This window comes from Botryllus schlosseri, chromosome 14, assembly GCF_051294905.1.
Source record: "Botryllus schlosseri isolate E-star chromosome 14, Bs_hap1, whole genome shotgun sequence".
In the NCBI taxonomy this organism is placed as follows: domain Eukaryota; kingdom Metazoa; phylum Chordata; class Ascidiacea; order Stolidobranchia; family Styelidae; genus Botryllus; species Botryllus schlosseri.
The window spans coordinates 8,373,205-8,397,476 of NC_137249.1; the positions used below are offsets into that span (position 1 = coordinate 8,373,205).

The following is a 24,272-nucleotide window of genomic DNA, read 5'->3' on the forward strand; positions in this document are numbered from 1 at the left end:
CGTTGTCGTAAACTATACTTTAGTAAAGTAGTTCAATAGAAAAATGTATATTTCTGTTCAGTGTTCTGAACTTAACCAAACCTCGTGTTTTATTGAAATTGAATTCGAAAATAGTTTATATAGTCCTCAACCATTGGCGCAGGCTCGAATTGTATCATATCAATTTGCAAAAGGGTAATGTATTGCATCTTACTAATTCGTTTCTCTATTCACTATTTTGGCTGGTTACTATAAACTGAGGCTGTGCAATTACGTAGTTTATTAGTTCTACTTATATGTGAGCGATACAGCGCCTTTCTTGCGTGTATATTTAACTCTATATTCCTTCATCAGTTCAAAATCCATGACCACTCAATCTGTATTTCAGACAGCTAGCAAAATACAATGACGTTATCACGCCTCATACCTCGAAAAGGCAATTTGACCTGAATTGTGACTTGACTGATGACTCATGACCCATTCACCATGCCACAGTGTATACAGAAGATGTGACAACCAACAAGTAACAATTTTGGAGGTACAAAGGCACGTTTCGCCCCCACACCATGGCTACGCAGCGTCAGTACATAGTCTGGCATACATAGATAAATCTGGCGGCAAATGTTTAGATACTATTTTATAACGTTACTTTATACGTTTCGAAAGAACAAGTCAGTACAGAGCAGACATGAGGTAATCGAGAATTGTAATCGTAATCGCAATCTATTACATTCGAAAAAATCCGACGTAATCGTAATCGTTTTTTTTAAATATCTAATCTATTTCATTGTGGAAGAACGATTGCTTTTACTTGTAAACAAAGTGCTTTTACAGTGCTTTATAAGCACCATGACATAAACTGAGCAATTGAGCATGACCATTCGTGAAGGAACAAGGAATAGTGCGATATATGTCAGGTTATTGTTAGCAAAATTGTCGGATTTTCAAACTCCACTATATACTCCTTGTTACATCACAAGTATTAGCCTTGCTCGTTATTGCGAGCAAAGCTAATATGGTTTGACCATGAAAATGTGTCGACCTTTGTATTACACAAATTGGTTTGAATTCATAAGATTTATCTAAAATGAATTTCTCTGGAAAACACCGTCGGAGAAAGTTGAAATGCTTTAGAGTCGGGTTGTGAAACAAGTGGTTGCGGGACTATATGAGACACAGGTATTTTTAAACCAACCCTTCCTCACCGTAACAAATGAAGGCATAAAGTTATGGCCCGCATACGGCTCGGCAAATTGCGGTGCCTACAAGATCCGCGGCGATATGACTTTAACCATAAATATTCACCGTTGGTGGCAAAAACCTTGGATATTGATATGTCCGTCGTCGAAATGGTCTGCTCCGGCACAATTCCGTCCTTGCAATCTGAGTAGACAGTAGTACAAAATGCAAATGCAGTAACCTGCAAATGCGACTCGCATAGGAGAAAAGTACACTCGACTTTGAAATGGCGTGCTACAGAAATATTTCATAGAACTGCGTTGCGCAGGCCTATCACTGTCGTCTGCGCGTTCTTTATGTATGCCTGAAATACGTAGCATACTAATAGGCACTCATTAGGCAGTGGTGGCTTTTGGGGTGGGCGAGGTGGGCGGTCGCCCGGGGTCCCCCTGGTCGAAGGGGCCCCCCTATTTGGATTCTGCGATTTTTTCAAGGAGAATGACGAATAAACATTAGGGCTCTTCAAAAATGACTTTTTTTCTCAAATCGTACTGGCTACTTGATAAAATTGTTAGGTTACCTAATTTAAGCCTACACACAAAATTTGGTACAATTCCAGCCAGTAACCGCTTTGCTACAGGAGAAGAAAGTTTCTATTTATTATATTAAAATAAAAAATAGAAATTTTGAAAATTTTCTGTTCACCCCATGAAAGTGTTAGGCTGTCTATAGAAACGATGCTGACCAAATTTGGTTCAATTCCAACCAGTGGAAGCGGAGTTATTGCCGTCGAAAAATTTGGATTTGAATAAAATAGTATTTACGGTGACCGATTCTTTGTTTATTTATTAAAATTGTGCTCACCGTAAATACTATTTTATTCAAATCCAAATTTTTCGACGGCCATAACTCCGCTTCCGCTGGTTGGAATTGAACCAAATTTTGTGAGCATCGTTTCTATAGACAGCCTAACACTTTCATGGGGTGAACAGAAAATTTTCAATTTTTTTATTATTTATTTTTATATAATAAATAGAAACTTTCTTCTCCTGTAGCAAAGCGGTTACTGACGGGAATTGAACCAAATTTTGTGTGTAGGCTTAAATTAGGCAGCCTAACAATTTTATCAAGTAGCCAGTACGATTTGAGAAAAAAAGTCATTTCTGAAGAGCCCTAATAAACATGGAAATCCGTGCACCAAGCAAGAATATGATTCCGTGCAGATGTGTCAACCATCATCAAATCACTGCATTTGTTAGAAAAGTCCCGTATCCCGATAATCATCACGTCTCTGCATGCGGTAGAATTACTTAGTTTTGATGTAGTCTATCCTTGCACACATGGAAAATAGACATGGCCGAATCCAGCACCTGGGCAAACCTTAGTTGTGGTGAAAGATAGATAATAATTGTTATGTTCTTGATCTTGTTTGAACAATAACTCAATACGACGAGGTTGCAATATGAAATCAGTATATATTAACAGCAGTATGACTTTAAGGCAGCGACACGATCCAGAGTTCAGTTAAATGAAAAGACCACGAGACAACAGAACACAGGGTATAAATACAAGCATGACACACGAGGAAATAATGATTGGCTGAAATTACTGAAATTACTAATCCTAGAGAAAGAAAGAGTTCTACGACACCGAACGTAAATGCACGAACATAACAGTCCTCCCTTGTAAGTTAGAGGGTTGCCCACATTTACGGTCTATAGAAATCGGTGGGTTTCCTATTTCTCAGAGGATAACGTCTGCCCGACGATCGAGCAGGGCTAGCTGCAGGACGTTGTGCCCTATTCCTGACCAATGGTTGCTCAGCTTGGGACTGTTGAGGCTGAGCAACTTCCTGTGTGGCTGTATCATGACCAGTGGAAATCAAGCGTGGTTGGAGTTGGTTTTTGTGCCTCCTCCAATACCCATAATCTGTTTTTATGATGTACACAACACGCCCCAGTATTTCCGTCACCACGCCAGCAACCCACTTGGGTCCGCTTCGGTAACTGCGAGCGTAAACCGAGGAACCAATCTCAAAATGAGTGACTGATTGTCTAGGCGTAACGGGTTTCGATTTGTCGAAGGGCGAGCACAAACTTAACAAATTGCGCGGCTGCCGACCATGTAAAATCTCGGCAGGCGTTTTCCAGTCTATGCCCGGGTGCGGTGCACATCGGTACGTAGCGAGAAGTGTTTGGAGCGCGAAGTTGAGATCTTTTCCCCCGTCGCAATTTTTTATCAATCCAGCTTTTAGAGTCTGGACGAAACGCTCCGCTTCCCCGTTAGAGGCAGGGTGAAAAGACGGTGACACGATATGGCTGATTGCCAAATTAGAACAAAACGTATCGAATTCATTCGATGTGAATTGCGGCCCGCCATCTGTGACAATTGTTATGGGCAAGCCTTCGATAGAGAAGACTTCCCTTAAAGCGTTGACCACACACGGGGTTGTGGTAGAACCGACATTCATTACTTTAACGAAAGGATATTTCGAATGCGCATCGACGATGACAAGAAACATTTTATTGTTTATTGGACCTGCGAAATCCAAATGAATTCGTTCAAGCTTTCAGAAGTTTTTGGCCATTCGCGATACTGACGATCAGGCGCTTTCATTACCTTACGGCAAGCGTCGCAACTCTTAACGAGATTTTCAATGTCGCGATTAATGGAAGGCCATGCGATGTAACGTCGAGCCATCTGCTTCATTTTCGCGATACCCCAATGTCCTTCGTGCAACAATGATAAGACTCGAGAGCGAAGTGACTGCGGAATTACTACGCGCTGAAAACCATCAATATTGAGCATGACTATGTCTTCGTGCGAAGAAAGCGAATGTTTGCGAGTCGAAAACCAAGAAAAATCATCAATGTGCGTCTTTGGATTCCAATTACCATGAGTGACAGATAATTTTACTAGTTTCATGGTTTTGTCCTTCAGCGTCGCGTCGCGAATTTCATTGCGAGTTAACGGCAAGCCATCGAATGCCATATTAATAGCGTGAACGATCTCCGCGTTTTCACGAATTTCCAGTTCGTCAAACTCAGGGTCTGGACCTTTTGGTAGGCGAGATAAACCGTCGGCGTTTCCGTGCTGATTAGTCGGTTTATAGCGAATATCGTATTGGTAAGCCATGAGCGTTAGTGCCCATCGCTGTAAGCGTTGCGCTGTAATCACGGGAATTTTCTTGTCCGGCGAGAAAATAGCTAAAAGCGGTTTGTGGTCCGTTACGAGCGTAAATTTTCTACCATACAAGAATTGACGAAATTTAGTGACTCCGTAAATGATTGACAGAGCTTCCTTCTCGATTTGAGAGTAGGATTTTTGCGAATCGGAAAGCGTTTTCGATGCGTGCGCGATCGGTCGCTCTTCGCCATTGTGCTCGATTGAGAGGACAGCACCGATTCCGAATTGAGAAGCATCAGTTGACAAAATGAGCTGCTTGTTCACATCATAATGAGCTAACTGCGTAGCGTCGATTACGTCGTTTTTGAGAATGCGAAAAGCTGCGTCACAGTCCGTATTCCAAATGAATTTCGCGTCTTTTTGAAGAAGACGGTACAAGGCAGCGGCTTTATTCGTGAAATTAGGAATAAACGCGCGGTAATAGTTGACTTTGCCCAGGAATGCCTGTAGCTGGCGAACATCCTGAGGTTTAGGCAACTGTTTGATTGCTTCAACGGATTTGTGAGACGGGCGTTTGCCGTCCTTGTCGATTATGTGACCAAGATACTCGATACTACTTTTGAAAAACTCACATTTAGCGAAGTTGACGGTGAAACCGTATTCGGTGAGGCGCTCAAAGAGTAGCGATAAGTTGCGAAAATGATGGCGTTCGTCAATGCCAGTAACGATTATGTCATCGATAAAACTAGCAACACCGGGTGAGCCGGTGATCATGGCATCAATACAGCGTTGAAAATTTGCGGGACTAGATGCGACTCCGAAACACATGCGTCGATAACGGAATAGACCGAATTGCGTGTTGATGACACACAAATTCTTCGCATCATCATCTAATTCTAGCTGAAAATAAGCATCGGCAAGATCAATTTTCGTGAATATACAACCACCCTGTAACTTGTGAAGAATTTCATCCAAGGAGGGCAGGGGGTGTTGATCTATCTGAATTTGTCGATTCAATGCTTTGAAGTCACCACAAATGCGTACTGATCCATTAGACTTGGTGACGGCAACAATTGGTGCTGCCCAATCACTGTAATTGATTGGTTCGAGGATACCTTGATTGACTAATCTATCCAATTCGGTTTGAACAGCGATTTGCCTTGCGAAAGGCAAAGGGCGTGGCTTGTTGAATACGGGCTTGGCATTAGGTTTCAAGTGAATTGTCACCTTTGTCTTGGTGCATCGTCCTAATACATTAGAGAAAACGGAGGGAAATTTGGACTGAAAAGATACCAATTTGTCGTTCGAATCAGAAATGGCAATAGTATTACATGATTGCGATTTGGCCATCTGCGAGGAAATTGCATCCAAAGCAGACGTTCCCTTAGCGGTCATGGAGAAAGCATCGCTCCAATCGAGACCAAAAATGTTTTGCCCACGGTGTTCGTCGAGAACTACCAATTTTAAGCCAACTCGAACTTCAGAACCCACCTGCACGCTTACAGTGCAAATACCTTTCACTTTCAGTGGCTTGTCGCCATACGCTACGAAAGAGCAATGGTATGCTGAGAGTTTCGGAGAGCCCAAAGTTTTGTACCCAGTCAATCCCACCATGGCGGAGGGTGCACCAGTGTCCCACTGTGTCGGCAACGGAATGCCGTTGATGCTGGAGTTGATCCAGAGCTGGTTTCCTACGCGTCGATATAGTTGATCGATGTCGAAGGAGAGGAGCGGCACTGAGCAGAAATTGACGGATGTAACCTGTTGCGTGATACTAGGTTTGGTAGACATGCACACAGGTTTGATATGACCTTTACGACCACATTTCTGACATACTGAATGTCGATATGGACAGTCTTTTCTCTGGTGATCGATGAAACAGCGGCTGCAGGATTTCAGTCTTTCCGGGAAGTTGCCCTGGATGGATTTGGAAGGTTTTCTCCCCTTCTGATAACTTCCCGTCATTTTGTTGACGACGGAAGGGTCTTTACCGCTACTCTCGCCTTGGATAACCCTATCAGTTTCCAGCGTTCTCACGTATGTTGCGGCTACTTTGAGAACGTCGTCGAGGGATGGATTGGTTTGTGTTAGACAATGCCGTCTCACATCCGCGTGCGGCGTTTCTTTAATGACGAGATCGCGCATTAGCTCATCAACGTAGCTCTGATCACAGCCATCTCTTGAGCATATGAAGTTGCAATCTTTGGAGATTCCGCGTAGAGTAGCGATCCAATCGGCGTACGACTGTCCCGGTTGCATTTTACAGTTGTAAAATTCGTACCTGGCTGCTTGCACATGAATTGAGTCCTTGAAGTGTGTAGACAATTTCTCAGTCAACGCGTCGAAGGATTGCGCACTGACATCAGCAGCACCAAACAAATTACGTAGGAGCGAGTACGTTTCAGGTCCAACCCATGAGAGTAGACACGCTCTTTTCTTCTCCATGTTGGAAATGCCGTAAATTGCAAGGTGATGGTTGAATCGTTGCAGATATTGGTCCCACTTCTCCTTTGATTTTACAAATGAATCAAACTTGGGAGCGGTAGCTTCAGATGTTGATGCACCGGGATTCAATCTCTGCGTTAATTGCGCCATTTCTTCTTTGTGCTGAGCATTTTGTTGCTTCATGTCTTCTTTGTGCTGTGCCATCTCTTCTTTGTGCTGAGCGCGTTGCTCCGCCATCATTTCCTGCTGCTTCTCTAGAAGCTTCAATATACTTGCTTCCATGATGTATATACGTCGCAGAAATAACTTTGAATCCGACTTCTGACACCAATTGTTATGTTCTTGATCTTGTTTGAACAATAACTCAATACGACGAGGTTGCAATATGAAATCAGTATATATTAACAGCAGTATGACTTTAAGGCAGCGACACGATCCAGAGTTCAGTTAAATGAAAAGACCACGAGACAACAGAACACAGGGTATAAATACAAGCATGACACACGAGGAAATAATGATTGGCTGAAATTACTAATCCTAGAGAAAGAAAGAGTTCTACGACACCGAACGTAAATGCACGAACATAACAATAATAACCGACGCGCAAGGGGGGTCTTGGAGGCGGAGCCCCCCAGAAGTTACGGATAGATACTTATAGGCCCCCCGGTAAGTCTCGCCCAGGGCCCCCCGTTCGTAGGGCCACCACTGCTAATAGGTATTACAAATAGTTTTTTTGATGTGTGGGACTTGGTCCGCGAGATGCTCAGATTTGAGTCACGACCTAAACAGTTCAAGAACCACTGCTTTACATCGATATAATTGTGAGTCCGTGTAATTATATCAGTGTTGGGATCAAGTCACTACCTTCGAGTCACGAGTCATCTCGAGTCATTGTACATTTTGACTCGAGTCAAGTCAAGTCAATCGATTTTAGAAGGTGACTCGAGTCAAGTCAAGTCACTCGTTTCTTGGAGGTGACTCGAGTCAAGTCGAGTCAAGTCAAGTCAAGTCACGAGTCAAGTCACAATTCAAGTTAAATTGAATTTTCGAAGTATGAGTGATGATTCAAAGTCATTACATTTTGCTAGCTCTGTGAATGACCGATTGGTTGGTGATATCGCTTAAATCAAATAACGAGTATCAAGTTAAATATACGTGCAAAAAGGCGTTGTATCACTCACGAACTCTTAGAGCTGCTAAAATGGAGGATCTAATACGAAGCGCCGAGAAGTTGAAACAAATTGATATGGTACAATACACTACCCATCAACACATCCGTGAGATTATAAACGCATAAACTATATTCGTTCGATTCAAATCATACTAGGGGGTTGGCTAAGCTGGGCACTACGCGATGTAAGCACTGAGCCATCTAACAAACAGAGATACGTAGTTATTAGATTTTTCTACAGCTAGTACATAAACGTAAGCTGTGATCATTTCGTTTTCGGTCAATATATTTGTGATGTAACAATCGAGGAACAGTGAAAAGTACAATCTGTGAATGACTGCTTGCTCTCACAAGTCACACCGGCGTATCGCGAACAATCCGAACATCAAAGAGATGCAGCGATTTAATTGACACCGTTTACTAGATGACTTGAAATTGACTCGTAAATTTTGCTCCGAGTCACGAGTCAATCCTCATTTCTGAAGAAACGAGTCAAGTCAAGTCAAGTCATTTTTGCAAAGTGACTCGAGTCAAGTCAAGTCATGCGAAAAAGTTGACTCGAGTCTGACTCGAGTCAAGTCATGACTCGAGTCATCCCAACACTGAATTATATGTGGGTAACGCATAACAATAGAATGGCGGAGTAGCCCTATAGTTCACTTGGAAACTGCAACCCAACAGAAACATGCTGCAACTCGCTTCAACAGCTCTCATTATCTCACTATTGTGTATTGGTGAAATGTGGACTGTACTTAATTTTCGAATTAAATTGGAATCTAAATTTTAAGGATACAACTATGTTGTTCTAGTTATCTAGTAGTTCCGGGTACTTTTCGGAAATCAAGCTTTGTTGCGGGGCATTTTGTGACCGCAAAAGTACGAAATCGCGCTCCAACGGAACTTCACCACAACGGCACCCAGATTCGTTAGCATATCAGATTTCGTCTGGGTATCAGGTTCGTGATTGGAAACAGTGCGCCTTCCTGGAATCGTATGACACAGCGTGATGACAGACAGTGTTCTGTGGCTCTTGAGATCAAATGAGTACGTCAACAAAGCTAAATAGCAACTCAGGGTTTTGAAGTTTGAAAATATGAAAGTCAAGGTTTAGACATCAGATCGAAGTCAATCTGCTCTTTCTCAGTTTAAAGAATTCGGCTGTAGCGATGGCATATTTACGTGAAGGTATGTTCAATCAGTTGAAACAAATTTTCCTAATGGGATTGCCAAAACTCTCTATGGTTCTATACCCGCCTTCGAAACATATGGCGACCTAATGTGGTATCAATATTTGTTCAAACAGAATCGAAGGGTGAGAATGCTGTGGGCTACCATAGTTCTACCTCTGTATGTTTGTAGACCACCACCGAAAGTATGTGCTTTGAATATACTATTTTTAGTAATAGTTCAAAACATCAAATGATTGTCATACACTGAAACGACTGGAATGGGTAGTAAGGGTCTTGGTCACTGGTCATCCACCTCTGTAATGTATACGGAACAGGACATGAGTTACAACTCTATAGGAATTTTGGATTAACGTGTCACGTATGAGTGAAGAAATAACCCGTAAATACCAACCACTGTAGACAACTTCACATGTCCAATGTTCATGTCCTTATAGTTAATCTATATCGTTGCCTCAGTTGTCACCTAATTTGTCATTACCAGTGGCAAGTTTGTTTAACCCTTATCATATGGATATGATATTAACTAGGGTTGCATTTAAAACAAAAATCAATGTAAAACAAACATGTAAGCAAGCCCCTTTATTCAACACATGTTTTATTTTTTTATCAAGCCATGACGTCAGGAATATTCAATTGTGACGCCATAATGATTTGACATTGACAATGGAAAATATAGAGTAAATATAGCTCCTTTGACGAAATATCTGTACTATAACTGTTGAACCGACTATTTTGAGGGTTCCAACGATCCCATATCGCTATACGTTGGCTAAAGCGGGTGGTAAGTGTCCGTAGGCTCATACAACATGTTTTTGGGAAGTATTTACACAATTATGGCATAATTTTAGAGCTTATCACAATTTTTTTGCACCACTGTTTAAAACATGTTTTGAACAAAGTGTTTTAAAACACCGTTTGTTTTATATGCAACCCTAATATTAACTATATTGATTGTCCGTGATGTGCAAAGCCCGTAATAATAATGACCCATTAATATCCATTGCATGCAGCAAAACGCGATGGTCTGATCGTAATACCACGCCGTAATATTTTCTGAATACGGGTGATAATTCACATGATCTCATTTTATGAAGTCATAGCAAAGAATTTTGAAAATGAGGTTCGTTTTTCGTAGTCGAGGTGCTCGAAATAGTGAGTATTTATTGCTACTCTCACGGAAGTAGAAGAAATGCCGTATATTTTAATCGATTACAAGTAAAAGTCGCGATTTCCAGGATATGCTAAAACTACTTCAAGCAGAAAGTCTAAAACTGAGAGGTCTGAAAAGAACTCAACTAAGTAGTTTTGGTCGCATACCTTTTAGTAGTCAGTCGGATGTGGGCTACTTTTGAAATTGAAGGCATAGGGATATCTGTAGTAACCGTCGTCGTGATCAACACAAAATGACTAATGACGCTAGAAACAGTTGTACTTTTCGAAACAATATCCAGTCACCGCGACACAGGGACTATTTCGCCTGTTCTTATAACAATTTCATTGGTAAAAGTGATACAAACCTAGGCTTACCATACGTCCTCTTTTAAGAGGATTTGTCCTCTTTTTTGACTTTTTTGAAAGTGTCCTCGGAGGACGCCCTTTTGTACTCTTTTTTGAGATTTTGTCCTCTTTTTTGAAAATTTAGGTCAAATTTAGAGGAAATTACGAGTGATATGCCGCAAAATTAGCTCAGAAGTTAAGCTCCGGCGGGTATTTCGGAGTGAAAAACGGTGATTTTAGCTCTGAGCGAAAAGGACCTTTTTTTTTAGTCATCCACCTGGCAATGTTGAGAGAAAAACGGTATTTTGAGCTCTGAGCGGAAGTGATGACCTTTTTTTTTTTTGAGTCAACCGATCACGAAGTGGGAAAAATTTACCGGTTTTTTCTCCGGTTTTGCATGTCTGAACTTTCTGAAAAAGTGTCCTCTTTTTAGATTTCCAAAATATGGTAAGCCTATACAAACCTATATCCAAAAATTCCATGAGTACAACAGTAGGCTATATCTATCCAAAATATATCCATTCGAGTAAGTACTGTAAGTTACAACGCCTACCTGAGTACGAAAAAGAAGAAGTACTGACCATATCTGCAATGTCTATATCGAATTTAACGTCGTATTTGATGCGAATGGTTCAGTTCAGTTCAATATAGGCTACTGATAATTTCATCATTTCAACACAGTACAAAATTGCGATAAAATAAAAAGATTAGATTGATTTTGTATACAGTCTTTCAACCAACTTTAGGGCAAGACGTATATCGAGATGAACATGTAAATGAGAGGAACGCATGAAAGTCGATCAATTTATCACTAGATTACAACTGAGTGTCACTTCACACATGCTAAAATTAGGCCGGCCTTCCAAACCCCGAAAATGTATGCTGTCGATCGAAATCAGATCGAATCACATTAAGTTTATTGTTATACATTCCAAGGTATGCAGCGAATACAGAGAAAACACCGGCCGCCTTCAGATTTCGATATCAGCATCGTGCCATATTCTGAAACCCCGGTGAAGAACGTCGAGAAAAACATGAGGGAGACGTCTAAACACGCGCGAAATCGAGGATTGGAAACTGAAGAACCACAAATCATCCCTTTGGGAATATCGCTCAAGAAAGAGAAATTACAAAAACGGCATTCCCCGTACCTGACTTCCGATTCAGATCATTCCGGACGCAATAGCTCGGTAGCGAATGGTTATATCACAGACGCAAGATCAACACCCCAAAGCAACATAGCGATCGACAGTGTAACAGCATATCAGTATTCAAGTGGAGCGGGTAGAACGAAAACTCCCTCAAAATTGTCATCGGTTTTTTCGATGTGTTTCTCTTGTCGGTGCATTAATCGATAACTCGCATAGCTGTTATACTCTGATTTTCTTTTGCATGTGACAATCATTTATTTCTCGCATTTGTCATTTCGCGCTTGCATTCCACAAGTTGAGACCAAGTGGTGTAATAATACAATTCGTATGCTACATAATTCCGGTTAAACCGCGAACATGATAGAACATTAAAACAGTAACTACCATGATAACTTTTCAGTTCCACACACCTGTTAGGGCCTGCCCTATAATGTGATTATGTGTTCTCGAGACGATTTATGGGCAAAGCCGTTTTCTGGCCATTAAGGATAGCGTATGTTACGGAGAACTCCACTATGCGTCCATCGTGAACTTCAACCTCTGCGAGAGCTAAAATACTCGAAATTTCGTCAACAAATGATCGTTCGTGACTCACTCAGCGAGCATGGCTGGTCTAAGACACATTTTTGCTATAATGGGTTTGACTACTGTAACAGGTGGCTGTGGCGCTACGGTATTTTGCATTATCCACATCGTGAATAATTTTTTGGTGGTAAGAACATATAAGGTCGCCGTCAAAACTGCATAAAAAGTCATTGAGAGCTTTTCATACTGATTCATTATCCTAGCTTTGCTGAAGCACTCGTGCCTTATTTAGAATTATACGCCCATACACTGTGTCTAGAACTGCGACTGAGAGACAGATACAATTGTTGCACCACTGTAACATCAGCAACTGCTTTCACTACTCTCTAAGAACCAGCTCGCTTCAGTTCGTATTTATTCCGTAACTAAGGACTCGTCTTCTAATCCAGTGGTTCTCAACCTTTTTCGCCTCGCGGACCGGTAAAATTTCAAAAAATGTCTGGCGGGGGACCGGTGAACTGTCAAAATTGACATAAAGCCAAAATGTAAAGTATGCAACCATTTTTGGCAATTATATGATGCTAGAGAGTGACATTTGGAGGGTTTTGATCGTATTTAATAATATTCATGATGTCATCCATGAGATTTTATGGTAGTGAGTCTGCCAAGTCGAGGTAAAATTGCCTTGTCCAGATAAACGTGCTACCGCTGAGAGTCGTTTACAGTCTTTCGCGCCAAAGGCCGTGGGTTTAACCTAAACTTCATTATGTGTGGATACGTCGTGGTGCGGCAATGACTGGCGCTGAAATGCCTATAAATCATGCGTATTTCTCGGAGAAGGGCACCCAATAAGCAAGCCATTTAGGGACACTAAATCGTGCAAAGCCGAAAAGAAATTGAAAAATGTTGGGAAAAGTTTCAAATAAAACGCTATGATTTATATTCATTTGCGAAATAATTTTGGGCCCTTTTCAAGCTCGGCCCCTCTCCAATTGGGCGGTTTGGGGTGCCCCAGGTACGGTCCTGCATCAAATAAATGAATCGAAAACCAATGATCAAAGTGCGCTGCATAGCGATGAGTTAGCTCGTATCTGTTCTGTATTTGTCGCTCGCATGTCGTGTACTTTAAGTCAAATCGAACATGTTTCTAGCCCTAATGTTACCTCACGAAGTTTTGAATCAGTTTAGAATTAGATGTTTTATTTATTTTATCAAAGGACTAAGCCTTCAACATTGTATCTTGAAATTAATGTATAAAATTGAAATATTCCTCGCGGACCGGCACCGGCGGTTGAGAACCACTGTTCTAATCCTATCGAGGCTATAAGGTTACGATAAAGCAACTTTATACGGACCATTTATTCGATTTGTGTACGTTTCATCATTCCCAAATTGAAATACATCGGTGAAACCCACATTTCAGCTGTTGTTAGTAATTAAACTACAACGATACGCGAATTGATCTCATGTTAGAATTTATATATAGATCAGTGATTTCCAACCTTTTTTGTGGTCGCGGCTCAACTTTCGATTTGAAAGTGTTCCATGGCTCGCTGACCTCTAAAAAAGGTCTATCAGCACCTTCGCGAACCATAGCTTGCAACGTAATGATCCAGTAATATAGCCATAAATAGCTTGGCGCACTCATTGAAAGCGTGAGGAGGGAAAATGATGGTGCTGACTCGATAACCTCGCGGTTCCATGATAGCTTCATCGTCTTATACCAGACCAGTGGTCCTTAATCCTTTTTTCTCATAGCGCAACCTTTCACATTTTCACGGTCTGGTGCCCCCAATATTTTAGGGGTTACGCTGTTGTTTGCTCAAGCTCATGCTCACATTAAATTTAGTTCGGTAATACAGCTGGAAGACCGCGCCCAATTCTTAACATTTAACATGCATATTGTATAGTCTATTTGTATAGTGTACAATATTCTCAAAATATTGCAACCTATATAAATGTAGGTATTGAGGTTGTGGGTCAGAACAATAAACAGACTCAATATTTATGGTACGAAAAGAAATTACTGACAATTACATTCTGTAGTTCTCGAATGCAAGGATATTTAGTTAATCATTTTGGCCAGAAAGCTCCAAAGCATGTCATTGTCTACTGTACAATTGGCTCTCAGCACTCTCAAAAACGGTATAGAACACATTCCCAGATAGTAGTGTGCTGCAAGGATAGCAATATACAATACCTAGTTCGAAACCCCTATCTAGTGTGAAGGACGCATGAGACCTGGATCTTAGATGAGTTGTAGCAGTGGTTCTCAGAAACTTTTCGGACACGCCCCTTGATGATAGAGAAAAATTTCGTGCCACCCTTACATATCAAAATATATTAAAAATAGCGACCAGAAGGTTTGCAATCCCCACGCATAGTTTGATGACATGTAAGGTTATCACTGTTGAGATAGCCTATACCTCTCCAAATTATAAATCTGGACAATACACAGAGCAATGATTATGAGATTGAAGCAAATCCGGCGCAGCACGATGAAAAAATATCGGTTTGGTAGCACGTAGGAAATAGATATTTTTGCGATTTTGGTGTCTAATTCTTTATATATCTTGACCATATCATATGCTAAATCAAAAACCAATGACGCGGCCGGTACGCCATTCAAACACGACACTTCTTAACGGGGCAAACAATCTTTCTCTTCGGGTCGCAGATGTTTGGCCATATAATGCGCTGCTTTAGAGTGGCGTTTTACAAAATGCTTCCAGATCGAGTATGCTCGAAGGGGCTGCTTCGGCGTTCTAAGCCACTTCGATTAAAGTCATTGTTTCTTAAATTCAAAAGGCATATTATACATACCATATATGACTTGACCTTATAAGCAAATACCATATTTCTCCATAACTTTGAGTATTTCTATGCACTCTGCACAGATGCTGGACAGACAGACCATAAAAGCATCATCGGCTCACACCTACCTACACGCATTCACCAACTACGGCAATCATAATTCCGAAACATCTGATCGGCACAACGTCCCGTATCAGTAACAATCTTGCATCGGCGTATCGATAGTACGACACTAATGACATTTAAAATCGCAAAAATTATTAGGATCATTGTCGAAATTGAAACTTACAGCGTAAATTAAACTCCTTAGTTCATAAACTTTATTCCTCTCAATCAATGGACAGATTATATTTTCATATCTTGCGCAAGACACCAGTGTCGGGATCAAGTCACTACCTTCGAGTCACGAGTCATTTCGAGTCATTGCACATTTTGACTCGAGTCAAGTCAAGTCAATCGATTTTCGAAGGTGACTCGAGTCAAGTCAAGTCACTCGATTTTCGGAGGTGACTAGAGTCAAGTCGAGTCAAGTCACAAGTCAAGTCACAATTCAAGTCAAGTTGCGTTTTCGAAGTATGAAGCATGATTATACGTCATTGCATTTTTATGAATTACAGATTGAGTGGTCATTGATTCTGAAGCGATGAACGAATACAGACTTAAATATACACGCAATAAGGCGCCGTATCGCCCACATATACGTAGAACTGCCAGCTGAAATAGAGAATAGAGAAACGAATTGATAAGATGCAATACATTACCCTTTTACACATATTGATATGATACAATTCGATTCTGCGCCAATAATTGAGTATATAAACTATATCTATTAAAATTTCCAGGGATATCCCTGTAAAATTTCAATAAGACAAGAGGTTTGGTTAATGTATCAACAGAGAACAGAAATGGATGTTTTGTTATTAAATGACTTTACTACTATAGTTTACGACAACGTAAGCTGTAAGCTTCGATCACTTCGTTTGTGGTCAATTTATTTGTGAGAGAACAATGAAGGCTCAGTAAAACGCACTATCAATAAATGATTGGTTGCTGCACGGGTTCCAGCAGCGCTTCGCGAACAATCCGAAGATATGCAAGATACGGTGATTTTTATCGACACCGATAACTTGAAATTGACTCGTGAATTTTGCTCCGAGTCACGGGTCAATCCACATTTTTGATACGTCGAGTTAAGTCAAGTCAAGTCATTTTGGCAAAGTGATTCGAGTCAAGTCAAGTCATACGAAAAAGGTGACTCGGGTCAAGTCATGACTCGAGTCATCCCAACACTGCAAGACACACACATGACATAATGTACAATGCGATGTAATGAACAGATAAGTGAGATGCCGAACGGCCAACCACAGCTTTCCTGTCTCCACACTCCTGCCATCGAAGCGACTTATTAAGAACCTTGGCTTTAACACGTTCTGCTCAGAACCACATTATCGTTACTTTACCCCGTACTATCTTGTTCGGGCTGCAAACACGCTAATACAGTTGTTCTTAACATAGCAACCCGGAACACTTACGCTAATCAGCAGGCCTTCGCGGAACCCCAAATGTTGGGTCATGAAAACAAAAATCTACACAAACAGGCTAACTATAGGTTACAGGTGCACAATTTGAACTGTGCATCAACACAATGCTAAAAGAACTAAACCATTAAATGTCATTTTCACACACAACGAAAACATGATAATGAATATCTATCAGGGTACTTCTGCTGTACCGTACCCTTTCGCGATACCAGATCATAAATGCGAGGCTTCACTTTGGAAATTGTCATCATATTGTTCCGCCGGAGTGCAACGGGATGATACCTATTGCTTAATCTCGAATGAGCTTTTAAATATTGCACATTGATTCGGTATTTCACCAGGTCCCGGTTTAGATTTCAAACCACCACAATATTTCCTGCGTACGCCGCGGCTGACCAGGCCCTACGATCAAAACAGTGATGACCAATACGGGCGTATGAACACAAATCATTTGTATGAGCTCAGTGTCTGTCTTGACCTCCGCGGAATCCATGATACTGATTCACGGGACCACCAGTGTCCTGTGATGGAACGCCGGTTAAGAACCGCCGCGCCAACATCTCTTTTCGCTAGCCGTAACTGATGTCCGCGACGGACAGTCATTACTCATACACCACCAAGCCACTATCTTGGAACGATTTCCTGATCTATAGATGCTTCGATCTCATCCGGTGGATTGCGCACGGGCATCATTTTACTTCTTGATTGGAACCAAAATTCACCTTTTCTCGGCCCTAGCGTAAATCTTCTTCCATCCTATGCAAGTTATCCTAAATTGTGGCACAGTGACATCACCATCACAAAATCTGAAACCTTTGTAAAGTGATACCAGAAAAGGCCTATGACAGGCTACACAGCTAGTGTTTATCGGCGTCAAGTGTTGGTTAAATGTTGGCTCCTGATACTTTACACGTAAGAACAGCATCGCTACACCAATTACGTCGGGTAGGAAAATAGTTCAGTGCAGATGCAGAAACTGTGTATATCAGTGCTTGCTAACCTTTTTTTCAGTTCGCGACCCATTTGCATATGATATGACCAAACGTATGAGAACGTAATTCGACGTACAATGACTCGCGAGTGACGAGTTCAATTAGACGCCCACAAGTGAAATTGCGTGACAATTTGTGAACACGAGAGTAACAAGCTGACAAGGATGAACTAGAACTAGTAGATTACAAACGAGACAGCGGGTGTTCAGGTAGTAATTCGCCGTTTACGTCGAACATAAAAGGGTACCAAATATTATGATCTGATTACAATCCGGTTGGATAGGATTTTCCAATCAACGTTCGCAATTTCAAGGCATACATAAACACACTGTCCAATTTCGCACTATCAAAATGACTGTCACGAAAATCTGGTTCATTTATTACCGCAAGTGCTGAAGCGTGGCATTAATTCAGAGGAGGATAAAAGTTACATGCCTGTCTGATTAGGTGTTTGGTAATTTAATAAAAAACCAACATTTTGAAATTCTTCGCGACCCACCAGAAATAGCTTCGCGAGTCACTGATGTATCGCAACCCACCAGTTGGGAAGCACTGGGCTATATCACAATTTGGCAGCCAAGCCAGTATACAATATACATTGCTCGGTAACGACGCTTTCATAACACCATACATTGATATTGTAGGATGTGTTACCCTAGCTGGAATAGGGCTCCACAAAACAATGGCTAACATTACATGATCATCACCCAAATGACGTACAGCGAAGCATTTCAAGATGCCCTTGCCGGTATTACAACTCTTTTATGCTAGTCGCATTAATAAGTCTAATGTGTATAGAACTTTCATTTTCGGATTCAATACCAATCGGTCCATAGGAGAGGATGGGAAACATCTAGGCCATGCACAGCACAGACTTCCATAACGTCTATTTAGAAAGTAATGTATCGGTATGTTTTAGCAAAAATACAATTCTTCAAGTTTTTGACTTGGACATTGTGACGTATTTTTCCGAGGTACCCTACCCAGTGTACCCAAGTCGTAACGATATTTTGCTCCCACCATATTTTCACCCTGGCGGGACGCATTCAGCTTGGACGTGTATTGGACATGATTTGTTCCACAATATTTCACAACAATGTAGTGTAGTACCACCCCATTTTAGACTTTTGTAACTGGCCTGCCAGGTTGGTGTGAGACACGAATAACAGGATGAACAAAAGCGACATCATATAGTACATTATAAAACTAGCCTACATATAGTTGATGCTACGAAAATTACAGTGCAATTTATAGATTCATAATCAATCACTAATGAGCAATACACGCAAGAGAAGCTTTTGAAAAATAATTCAAGTAAACAGGTTGCAACGCAATATGACACCACGGCGTCACATTAACTTCCCCTTGGCAGTCCCATCCATTCATTGATTATTACATTGTTGAAGCCTCTTTCGTCAATGCAATTTTGCACAGTATCTAAAATATGAGTTAGTCTCTGAGTCATTGCAACCAAGTGTGATTCATGAAGCACAGGAGATAAAGGGTCTACCTCCATGGCAAATTCTAATAACTGCCTAAGTGCGCCATTTTTGAATAAGTTGAGCCTACTCCAAGTGGAGTTTCTCAATATGCAGCACTGTTTTATTGGAGCTAATATGCTTGGTTCGTGCCAATATGGATTACCAAAGCTTTTTGCATTATCCATCATAATCAACATAGCATTGTCTCCCTTGTCTTTGAATATTTCATAATGGTGTCGGTCGGCGTTACCGATTAAATAATCAAATACGCTGGCATCAGTGATATCCAACAACCTCCTGCCACGGTTATAAGGAGTTTTCTTTTTTACTATATTATCACAGTAATTGTTATCTGTCTCCCATTTAGAGAGACGACCATCGATGTAAGTCCTTTGGTATGGATGCCTTAGTTTCTCAAAATGAGAGAATTTTTCGGGCAACCACAGGGTTAAGGACCCTTCCATTTCGTCCCCTTTGGCACATGCCTTTTCTTCTTCCTTGCAATAATAGCAATATCCGTAGTAGCACAAGTTTCCGTTGCTTTCTGAGAAGGTTTTCTTCAGTTTCTCTGTTGCAACGGGTAATACCTCTGTTCTCAAATTGACAACCCGTCCCACTGTTAGCGGCGACCTGCGGTAGTTGAAAACTCTGTCCAAATGGAAAGCAGCTATTTCCCCATTATGACGATCAAATCCACCATAAGGTTTACCCTCTATGACAAAATCTCTCTCATACCTCTTCTGTTTAAAAACTACTTTTTGGTTTCCTTCTAAAATCAGAAGGATTTTGAGTTGAGTGCCTTTTGGAAAGACATCGGCTTTGATGATTTTAGCATGAACTATAGCGGCGAGAATCGTACACAATTCCGGATGCTGTTCTGGGTAAATTTGATCAGCACTGACCCATTTGGCGGCTATCTCCCATGGCCATGGGCTATCGGGATCCACTAATGACAGAGCATGCGTACGAAGTCTTTTCAACTCATTATTAATAAATTGTTCCTTTTTGCTTCGAATAACACCTGGACCTTGCCTGATGTTTTCGCTATCATATTCCACATGTATTTTGATGTTTTCCTTACTTGCTGAAGTTCCAGGCTCTGGCAGAGAGCGGAGGAGGTAAAATGTGAAGACTATCGTCACTGCAGCAGCGATAAACCTGCTCCTAAGTCGCATTCCAAAAGCGCATTACCTATTGTGGTTTCTCCTGTTAATGCTAATACCAACTAAATGGCCCATAATTAACACAAGCCGAGATACAATAGAAATAGAAATGACATTAGTTCGAAACAAATAAATTTGCAATGGTTAAACCAAACCATGTACAGTAAGAAGCGAACTAGCATGATATTCAGCATCAAACGGATTTCATAAGAAGTTGTTTACCATTATAATTCGTGCAAACGTAGAGTACAGCATGCCTGTATAAATTTGACACAGCAGTATTATTACTGATGGCCAAATTGGATTATCAAATTTACAAATTTCTATAAGAAACACTGCCAAACATTAATCATATGCATGAAAATATTCAATACAATGTTACACATCACATCACCCAAACTCAGCCGCAGATTTGTTTCACAAATAGCTAGCCGAGCATCAACTGCTGTACCAGGAGGTGATCGATATACTAAGTGATAAAATACACAAGAATAAATGAAATTCAAAACTGTAAAAGAGCTTTCATAGCTTTTCATAATTGTCACTTGACTTGGGGAGGCGCCATTTCAAAATATGCGACAATGTGGTGGAGATTAAATGTAGTGGTTATGCCTAAGATATTAATAGATCAATATATCTTTGATCATTGTCAGAGACAATATCAAAGTTACTTGTTTCATAGATTTAACCAGCCAGAGATTGCTAAATCCTGCACAAAGAACATCTTGAAGTAATCATGTTTGTCATTGTACAATGTACACGTTAGGCTACTACTCCAGGCATTTATGTCACTTCAAAGCGATATAAATTATCTGTTTGCAAGCAATTATCAAGGATGGGCAATGGGCATGCCAAACATTCATATAAATTCATTCATCACACAATACAGCGAGGCAACTCAAGTTTTCGCAGAGTTAATAGAAGTAGGCGACGGCATATCCCGAGAGTTATCGGGAGATAAGAAAGTAGAACTAGTCATGTTGTTGTCCGGTACAGCATTTTCAAGCATGTCCATTAGAAATTTGTCAATTGGGGTGTCTCCGATAAGTTTGAAGAAAAAAAGGTGCTCCAGACACTTTAAGCCAATTGAGCGCAGAGCAGGCAGACGAAGCAATAGCTTCGCAAATCTTCCAGGTTGATCAGGATACTTGGAGCGACAGTAAGCTTCAAGTGAAGCATACACTTTTTCCCGGAGTGACTCAATATGGGCGGAATCCGATAGATTCTTCACATCAGGATTGTAAAGAACAATTGCTCTCAAACATCCCAACTCCGTTTTGTCCATCATCATATCTCTCATCTTAGAAACCAGCTCTGTAAGAACCCGATCAAAAATTGGCCCCACGCCAGCCTTGTGAGCGCTATTTCTCTCCACATGAACACCGCTAGCTAAGAGAATGCCTTCCTTTATATTGATGGACCGATGACTGAAGGAAGCGATTAATAATTCGTTCCACCCAGCACGAAGAAGAAGAACCTGATCGTCAAGTTGAAGCAACGAGAAGTGAGGGATCCTTTTAGCCCATTCGACAAGAGTAACCAATTGGTTGTCAGCAGTTTTGCATATATTGGAAACAGGGTCAGCTTGCTCTCGGAATTGGTCAAAGGGAATTATTTGAGAAACTTTTGGCTCGGATACGATTTCAGCTTCCAAGATCTTGTCAACTGGCATATCGTCATTAGGATTTGGTACCTCGCATTCATCCTTCTCCCGGTTTTTCTGGCGTTCCTCCTGTACGGCTTCCCGCTTCATTCCCATCATCAGGCATTTCTGGTATCTACAATGTTGACATCTGTTTCTTTGTCTCTTATCAATTACACAATCTTCATTGTCTCTGCATGTATACGAGAGATCTTTTCTAACAGTCCGCTTGAAAAATCCTTTACATCCTTCACAACTGTACACTCCATAATGCTTTCCAGAGGCGCGATCGCCACATACAGCACAAATGTGTTTTGCCATCGGTACATTAGAGAGCCCAGAAAACATCCCTTGATCTCCAATGCTGCCAGGTGGTTGAACACCAGTTGAAGTCAACTGATTAAATTGTAAAGGTTTATTTCCAATTCCGTTCGACGATGGGAACATTTGTGAAGGCACACCAACTTCTTGCTTGATTGTGATGTTTCCCGGCATCAATGAATCTTGGCGCCTTTGCTGCTGTACTGTGCCCGAATCAGATGTACTATCTGGAGTTTGATTATTTCCACCAAAATAAGGATATTTTTGATGGGCTGTGGTCACAACTGATTCCGAAGGCAATTCACATGACGAGCCAGAAACAATTCCATGATGACCTGATGAATGACGGTGACCTTGATGCATCAAAGAGGGGGGTAACTGCCCCCCTGAGTATTCCCTCGAATTGAGCAAGCCACTCTGCTGTTGTGCGAACGCATCGTTGATAAAAATTTGCGCTCCCGGGTTCGGAAATCCATAAGATCTCGCAACGCTGTCTGACGATCGACCTGCAGAAAACTGACCGCCTGGCAGAGGCATGCCCTGCGATCCCTGCTGCTGAGACATGCTACGAGCGTTAGCAAAACGAAACTACCACGAAATCCTGACCTCACACACGATGTTACAAGTTCAGTTCAATTTGAGGACATAACGTCAAGCGACGGCGAGAAAAGTTACGAAGGGAGCACTATTCAAGCAAATGCTAGACACGCATCTCATTTTTCCGGAAGGAATATTTTTGGCTCAGTCGTCGAAATCGGAATGTGCGCTCAACCTCCGCCTACAGCACGTTGGTTTAACCCGATGAGACTTTAAACAAAAAAAATCTGATGATAGAAACTCTACTTAAAATTTATTACTACGATTAAGAATTATATTTGCAATTTGGAACATTGATACGAAGGCCATGACTCCACTAACTGGAAATCGATTAAAAATTTGATTTGGATTTGGATTTGCATTTGCATTTTATCGCCAAAAATGAATTGCAACGAAAATGGACGTTGTCTCTATCTCAATCTGTATAGTTGAATTCAAGTCAATGGATTAGTTTTCTCTTAAAATTCCGACTAAATAGAAAAAAATAGGACACGGCACTTCATGTATTAGGGTTATCATACGTTAAGGTTACCATATTTTGAAATAGCCACAGCAGGACGCTTTTACCGAAAATTTAATTGATCAAGACTGAAAACAGCCGATTTCGATATTTTTTCTGTAAAATTTGGTGAGTTGACTAAAAAAAGGTCGTCACTTTCGATCGAACGACGAATTTCCCGCTTGGACGTCCGTCTCTGCTGTTTAGCGTCAGTTACCCATTTTCACTCCACTTTTCAGATTCCCCAAAGATGTTAACCCTATCATAGCCTATGGTATCATTACTCATCATATTGCAGTGGAGGCCAAGCTGCTTCTCCCGAGTCGCATACGGTTATTTGAGCCTTTGATTTCAGCTCACTTCGTCAGTCGACCCCAAAACGTTAGTCTTGGGTCCCCATATGATAATAAACCAAACGTGCGGAGTACGTGCTTTCACCCACCATACCTTCACCACAGGCTCTTTTATCACTAATAGATTGGCATATTTTTTGTCATAGGGTACATGTCATTGTCTATGTGTGTGTGTCGTCGCGCGAGGAGTGAAAAAATTTCATACTAAGGATGGAATTTTCTGGCAATGGCGTATATTGCTTATCATTTTGATCGTCTCCCAGTCCACGTCCTCAGGTTCACTGGTAGAGCTCAGGGAGGTGGTGACTTCAGATGGCAAGCGCAGGATTATTCCGAGCCTGGTAGGGTTGCCATCAGTGTTGGATCAAGTCACTGCCTTCGAGTCACGATCGAGTCGTCTCGAGACACTGCACATTTTGACTCGAGTCAATTCAAGTCGATCGATTTTTATGGTGACTCGAGTCAAGGCAAGTCACTCGTTTTCCTTCAATTTGAATCATACGAGATGGTTGGTAAAGGTGATCACTGCGCAATGTAAGCACTGTCGTCCTGTAATCATTTCGTTTGCGGTCAATTTATTTGCGATGTCTCAATAGAAGATCAGTG

General features: G+C 41.2%; 3 protein-coding genes across 3 annotated transcripts; 1 reads left to right on the forward strand and 2 right to left on the reverse strand.

The window, feature by feature from the left end:
- The first annotated feature begins 8,867 nt into the window (after nucleotides 1-8,867).
- Nucleotides 8,868-12,816, forward strand: LOC145456137 (uncharacterized). The gene is made up of 2 exons (XM_080334200.1): nucleotides 8,868-9,085; nucleotides 11,524-12,816. Exons 1-2 carry the CDS (start codon nucleotides 9,067-9,069, stop codon nucleotides 11,943-11,945), a joined length of 441 nt encoding a protein of 146 aa, XP_080190326.1. The 5' UTR covers nucleotides 8,868-9,066; the 3' UTR covers nucleotides 11,946-12,816.
- Nucleotides 12,817-16,052: 3,236 nt separating this feature from the next.
- On the reverse strand, nucleotides 16,053-20,266 carry LOC145456136 (glycosaminoglycan xylosylkinase-like). The gene has a single exon (XM_080334199.1). It carries the CDS (start codon nucleotides 20,264-20,266, stop codon nucleotides 18,965-18,967), a length of 1,302 nt encoding a protein of 433 aa, XP_080190325.1. The 3' UTR covers nucleotides 16,053-18,964.
- Nucleotides 20,267-20,316: 50 nt separating this feature from the next.
- LOC145456135 (retinoic acid receptor RXR-alpha-B-like) lies at nucleotides 20,317-22,907 on the reverse strand. Its single transcript, XM_080334198.1, has one exon. It carries the CDS (start codon nucleotides 22,779-22,781, stop codon nucleotides 21,153-21,155), a length of 1,629 nt encoding a protein of 542 aa, XP_080190324.1. The 5' UTR covers nucleotides 22,782-22,907; the 3' UTR covers nucleotides 20,317-21,152.
- Between the last annotated feature and the right edge of the window lie 1,365 nt (nucleotides 22,908-24,272).

Bases quoted from the DNA above. Each gene is read 5' to 3' on its own strand.
- LOC145456136 (XM_080334199.1), bottom strand. From the start codon at position 20,266: ATGCGACTTAGGAGCAGGTTTATCGCTGCTGCAGTGACGATAGTCTTC.
- LOC145456135 (XM_080334198.1), bottom strand. From the start codon at position 22,781: ATGTCTCAGCAGCAGGGATCGCAGGGCATGCCTCTGCCAGGCGGTCAG.